Here is a 7,092-nt window from a genome sequence, read left to right on the forward strand (position 1 = left end):
TAGAGGAGGGTAAGGATACTAGAGAAGAAGAGGACGAAGAAGATATAGATAATTTAAGTAATATAGGTAGTACGGAGGATATAGAGAGTGAGAGAGATGGAGATATGCCTCGTAATCCATGGGATTTGTCTTATGGACTATGCAAGCTAAGGGGGGGTTAGGAGTAGTCGAGAATAAGGCGTATATGCTATACTTTTTTTTTTTAGTGAGGTGTGGTGTGGGCGCGAAAATCAGAAAATCAGAAAATCAGAAAATCACTTTTCGCTTCTCGGATTTGTCCGCTAGCCCGCTAATGGCCTCAGTAGCCAGCGTCCTCGATGGCTAATTTGTTCAAAAACGCAGTCTTAGCCATTCACCGCCCTTAGACAGTGTCTCCTTTCTTATCCGGCGATTCTACCGTATCCTTATCCAGTATCCCTAAACTCTACCAGAACAGTACCAGTAGAAGTACAAGGCTTATCTAAGCACCACGATATATATAAAATCGAAGCGCTAGGAGTGCAGGGGAGGAGGAGAGGGGTCGTCTGCGTATGCAGGAGACGGCAGAAGGTCGGCAGAGGGGGCAGTCGAGGCTGTATAGAGTGTACAGGGACGTCAAGTTGGACGGAAGGAGGCTTATCGATAGGAGAGCAGTCGAGGCAGGAGTTCGATTTATTGGCAAGAGGTTCGATCGCAGGAGAGCAAGGCAATAGAAGCTCTTTGGGAGGCGATAAAGGCTCTGCAGGAGCCAGAGAAGGGGTCAATAGTATTACCGATTGACGGCTATTGCCGAGGTAATCGTCCAGAGCTTCGCGGACAGTATTGCAGAGAGTGTCTGCAAGCTCTTGAATAAGGCGTTCGTCCAAGACGAATCGAGAACGGGAAGAAGGGGCTATTGCAACGTTTGCGTAAGCCATATTCTGATTTGACGGTCGTTTATATAGTACAGAAGCGTCGGGAGGGCAGTATTAGTTACTATAACGGATAAGAACTCTAATTCAGATAATAGTAATTATTATACGGATAGTAATAATTGAGAATTAATTTATTTATTAAAAGAATACTTAATTAAGAGCTCAGATTAAAAGGTATTACTATTACTTATTATATTAAATATGGTTATATTATAATATATTTAGATTATTAGAAAGAGAGAAATATAATATAAATAGTATGGTACGGCAGGCCGTACTCGTCAAAAATCATATCGTTTTGGCGGTTTTGAGGTTTAGGTCACGTGGTAAAGGCCGTGGCCTTTTGCACGTGACTTGCGGAAATCATATAAGAAAGCTGGTTTTTCTATAGACTTAGAGAATAATTCTTTATAAGTATTTAATTAATTGAGCTTTTATATACTATATACTATTTATGCTTTTGATTTATTATTTTACTATTAAGTCACGTTTTGCGCTCTGGTATACTTTATATAGGTTTTTGTCTTATTATAGTTTCTCTCTTATATATTTTATAGTAAGTAATACAGGAATAATAGAAACTTCGTAATTAAGGTAATACTCTTATAAAGTTCTAAGAAATATCTATAAGGCAGATTATTAGCTTAGTAAGTTAGGAGAGAAAGGGCTATTATAATACTTTAAGTCTAAGGCCGAAATATTAAGGATATATAAGTATTAATTTCAGTATCTTATATTAATTTCTAATATATCTAATAACTTAGATACGAATTAGCCATAAGATATAATTACTAGTATAGTATATAGGAATAGTAGAAATAGAGGCTAATTATAGAAGAAAAAGAAGCAAAAGAAATAAAATAAGAAAAATTATATTAAAATAGTATAAGTTAGACCTTAGTTAGAATTAGACTTTAGTACTCGGAAATAAAATAATATTATTAATTTATATATTATTTTTAGTTATAATAAGACTAAAATAGAGGCAGTATTAGTTTTAGTAAAAAAGCTTACTTCTAAGTCTGGAAAAGATATCTAAAAGAGGAAATATCTTTAATTTTAAGTAAAATAATAAATAGAAATCAGAATTAAGAATTAAAAAGAAATCGGAAATAAGAAATTATATAAATAAACTAGAGAAGTTTCTAGAGAAAGAAATAGATACTAAGTAAAGAAATAAAAGAAAATTCAGAAAAGTCAGAAAAATTAGTAAAATTAGTAAAATTAGTAAAATTATATTTATTATTTTTATTATTATCTTTAATAATATTAATAAATATATCTAGTTTAGTGAAATTAAAGAGAAATACTATAGGTATTAAGCTAATAAAATAAAGAAAAGAGTATAAGTAATAGAAATAAGACTAGAAAAGCTATTACTTTATTACTACTAATACTATAACTCGAACTTTAATTATATTTATTATTATTAACTAGTTTCTTCCTAATTCCGGTTCCTAAACCAAAAGATATACTTAAATAGGAAATTAGTTCTTTAGGAACCTTATTAGTAAAAGTCTTAGATATAGAAACTCTAAAATTAATTATAAAAGAAATTATTAAGATTAATATAACTAAGAATAAATATATACTAGTACCGGATTTAAACCTGCTATTTATAGGAGCTCCTAAAGTACTATAGTTTTAGGGAAATAATATTTCTATATTTTTAAAATAATATATAAATATATATAAGAATTATTATATTTCTAATAATATTAAAAAAGAAAGAATTATCTATTATATCTTTTCTATTTATAAGAATTAGATTAAGGCTATACCAGAATACTATACTAATAATCCAGAAAATTACTAGAAAACTAAGTTCTTTAAGGCCTTATTAAAGAAATTCCGAAAATATAACTAGGAAATACTTAAAATTAGCTATGACTTTCTTAATTGGATTATTATATAAGCCCAGAATAAAGAAATCTTTTCTAAGTCTATATTAATATATTTAATAGAATATTAAAGAAATTACTAAAGAAAAAAGAAATAAATGAAATTACTTAGTACCGAGAATTTATAAGAGAATTATCTATTCTAGTAAGAGATTATATTCTTAAGAATATAAACTTTAAGCTTATAAATGTTTTTATTTATAAATATAATAAGATATATAAGAAAATAATAATATTCTATTAGTATAAAGAAAAAAAATACCGTTTTAATATTACTAATAACCCAGATATATTCAGACTTAAATAAGAATACTTAGATATATAGTTTATAATATAGTTCCTAAATTAGAAAATAATTATTTCTTACTAGTTCCTTTTATTATGCTTCCTAAAGCTATTATAGATATAAGTAAGAAAAGAACCTAGCCTATAGCTAATTATATGAAACCTACTAAAAGTAATAAACCTAAAAGAAATAATATTAACTAACTAGTAAGAAGTCTAGAAAAACTATCTATTATTACTATAACTTAAGAGAACCTATAAAAATAACTTAATATAATTACTATTATAATTCGGGAAGATATCTATAGCTTATTTATATAACCTAGTTAATTATAGTAAGTATAGCTAGTATAATAGTATTAATAGTCTAGTAAGTATAATTCGAGTTTTTAGGAAAGATATACTAGAAGTTATAATAAAGAATATAAAGAATACTATAATAGCTATAATAGTTAAGCTAGATTAAATAAAAAATCTAAATAATTATATTCTAGAGAAAGTTAGTCTTAAATATAATTAGAAAATATTACTCAAGTTAATATAGCCTATAATATAGACCTAGAACTAAGAAAACGAATTTATTATAGGTACTATAATAGAAATAAGAATAATAATATTAATCTAGAATATATCTATATTTCTTAGTTCTATTACCTACTAATAGAAAAGCTTATAAATTATAAATATATTTACTAATTTAATAAAAGATAATATAAAGGGCTATTTAAGTCTAGATAAGAAAGTATTTCCTTTTTTCTTACTAGTAAGTACTAGTAATTTAACTAAATTATTTCCTAAGTCCTAAAAGAAGAATTTAATTATAACTTAAATATTTAACCCAAAAATATCTAGAGATTAATAGGAGATATCTAGTTTATAAAGCAAGAAAGAGAAAAGAAAGCTAGCTAACCGGAATCTATATATAAAAGCAAATAAGTTATATCTAGGGAATCTAAATAGCCACTTTATCTTAAAGGAAATTATATTAGAATTACTAATATTTTAGGTTCTGGAATTAATAAATAGTATTAAGATTTAGCTATAAATAGTATTTCTATTAATATTATAATAGGTTTCTTATTAAGGAAAAAGAAAAAAGAAAGAAAAATAGCTAAAGAGGTTTTCTAAAAACAAGCTAGAATAGAAGAAAAGCTACCTTATATAAGAAGCTAGAAGAATACTATTCTAAGAAATAATAGATAAGAAAATAGCCTAGCTAAGAATATAGATATTAATACTTCTGGAAATAAATAAGACAAATTAGAAACCTAGTATACTCTTAACTATAATAAGTATAAGACTTCTAAAATTAATAATATTTTAATAAGGCTACTAAAGAAAGTAATTATTTTATTTCTAAGAACTTAGAAAGAAACGAGAATACTTATTAATATCTTAAAAATACTAGATCTAGCTACTATATTTTAGAACTAATAAGTTAAGGATAATACTTCTTATCTTACTATCTTATAAATAAGAAATACTATTATATTAAATATAATTAGATATACTAGGAAATCTATAAAACTAGCGGCTGTGGCTTATATAATAAATAGAATATTTAAGAAATTAGAAATACTAGCTCAGGTATCTAATACTAATAGAATTATTTAATTTAAAGGCAATACTATTAATATTCGGATATTACTAGCTTATAAATATATTATATAATCTTTATGCCTCTAATTTATATTTCGAGGACCTTAAGATAGTATTAAATATAAAAGAAATAATTAATATTAGAGCTAAAGTTAATATTTTCTCTAAAAAAATTTCCAGAAATATTAGTAAAGTAATATATAATACTATAAATTATTAAATATTTACTATTATTAGGGCAGAATTTGGATTTATAGGAATAATAAAGCTTAGAACTAAAGTTATAAATAGAATATAAAGATGCGTTTTTCCTAATTAAAAGAGCTTTAAAAATCCTACTTAGTTAATTATTCTTAGTAAAAATAAAGATAAATATTATATATAAAAGTAATAGGTTATAAGATAAGAGATTTACTAATCCTAAAAATAACTAGAATACCTATATAATTATAATTATTTTACTTTTAAAAAATACCGGAAAATAGAAAAAAGTAATAGTTTAAGAGTACTAAGCTTTTAGAATTAAGAAATTAAGTAATATGAAATAGGAAACTAAAGATAAAGAGGAAAAATAGAGCCTAGTATTATAACTAGTAGTAATATTAGAAGAAATAGGAAAACGCCGGGATTTCCTATAAATTCTTTTATTTTGGGTTTAGGAGTTTAGAAAATTAATAATATTTTTAGAGAAACTAAAGTAAAAAGGCTCTAATTAGAGTATTATTAAGACTAGTTCCGGATTTAATAGAAAAAGAAATAAAAGAGATATTAAGTAAAGATATTTCTAAAAAAGAAATAAAGTAATATCTCCTAATAATAAAGAAATATATTCCCGAAGCTAAGAAATATAAAACCTAAAACTAGATAGAATTCTGAAATATATAGAAGCTTAAGAAAAGTATATTAAAATATTAGATAAAAAGATATTCTTTATATCTAATTAGAAAAAAGCTAAGTAAAAAAGTTATAAATTCCGGAAATTAGATAAAAAAAAATATTAAAGAAAATAGCTATAGCTCTTAAAGAAAAAAATAATAACTATAGTTTATTTCTAGTTATAAAAATATATAATATAAAAAATAAGAAGATTTAACTAGTAAATACTAATAATAAAACTAGAAAAGGCCCTAGTAAATATCCGGACTAGTTTAAGAGATCTAAAGCTAGAAAATATCTATAGAAATATACTAGGAAATATAAGAATTACTTTTTATTAAAAATATTAGCTATTTTAAGAAATTTATAACTTATTCTAGAATACCTTAAATAATTAGATATTAGTAACTAGCTCTAGAAAAAGAAACTAGCTATATTTCAAGAATTAATAATTAATTAAGAAAATATAATTATATTTAATTAGAAAGAAATAAGAAAAGTTTATAAGAATATTAGCCTACTTATTCTAATTAAAACTATTAAGTATAAGGCCTAATAAGAAAAGAATTTCTTATATCCTAAAGCTCTAGTACTAATAGTAATAAAAATATTATTAGAATATCTAGATTATAAAGTTCTTAAGAAATATAATGAATTTTACTAAAATTTATAATTCTTAGTTATAAAAAAGATTACTGGGACTTATAAACTAATTACTACTATTATAAAAATAAATTTAGTAATCCTATAAGATACTAATTTATTCCTATTTACTAATAAGATTTCGGAGGAATTTACTAGATATACTTATATCTCTCTAATTAATTTCTTTTCCGGATATAATTAACTTATACTAGATACTTATAATAAAGATTTAATTATATTTATAATATTTCTAGAATTATTAAGAATAACTATATTATTTCAGGGAACTACTAATTCTATTATATAGTTTATATAAGTTATTATAACTATTCTAAAGTATCTATTTCCTAAAATCGCCATACTATTTATTAATAATATTAGAATTAAGGAATCTTATATAAACTATAATAAGTAGCTTATTTTACCTAGTATTTAGTATTTCGTATTTAAATATCTTTAAAACCTAGATATAACCTTAGATAGAATTAAATAAGCCAGAGCTAATATTAGGGAAAAATTATAGTTCTATTATAATAGTATAATTATTATTAGCTTTATTTATAAAGTACTTAGAAGAAGCCCTTTAAGCTCAGGAATTACTAAGATCTTGAGATAGGAATATTATAATAATATAACTAAAGGCAAGGTATTTATTAGAATTATTATTTATTATTATATTTGAATTAAAGGCTTTATAATTATTACTAAACCTATTTATTATTTAATAAGAAAAAATATAATATAAAACTAGGATAATAAATAAAAGCAAGTTATATAAATTCTTTAAGAAAAGCTTATTACTACTTTAATACTTTATAAGTTATATTATAATTTATTAGAAGATTAGGGAATAATTATATTAGTAGTAAATATTAGCCTAGATAAATAAGGCA

The 7,092-nt window shown here is 24.0% G+C and overlaps 1 protein-coding gene across 1 annotated transcript; it reads right to left on the minus strand.

Moving 5' to 3' along the window:
* Positions 1–417: 417 nt before the first annotated feature.
* On the minus strand, positions 418–962 carry K444DRAFT_615900 (uncharacterized protein; the record flags this gene model as incomplete). Its single annotated transcript, XM_024880819.1, has 1 exon — positions 418–962. A coding segment is annotated over exon 1 (479 nt), but the record flags the coding sequence as incomplete, so codon positions are not given.
* Between the last annotated feature and the right edge of the window lie 6,130 nt (positions 963–7,092).

The sequence above is a fragment of the Hyaloscypha bicolor genome (genome assembly GCF_002865645.1).
Source record: "Hyaloscypha bicolor E unplaced genomic scaffold K444scaffold_117, whole genome shotgun sequence".
Classification (NCBI taxonomy): domain Eukaryota; kingdom Fungi; phylum Ascomycota; class Leotiomycetes; order Helotiales; family Hyaloscyphaceae; genus Hyaloscypha; species Hyaloscypha bicolor.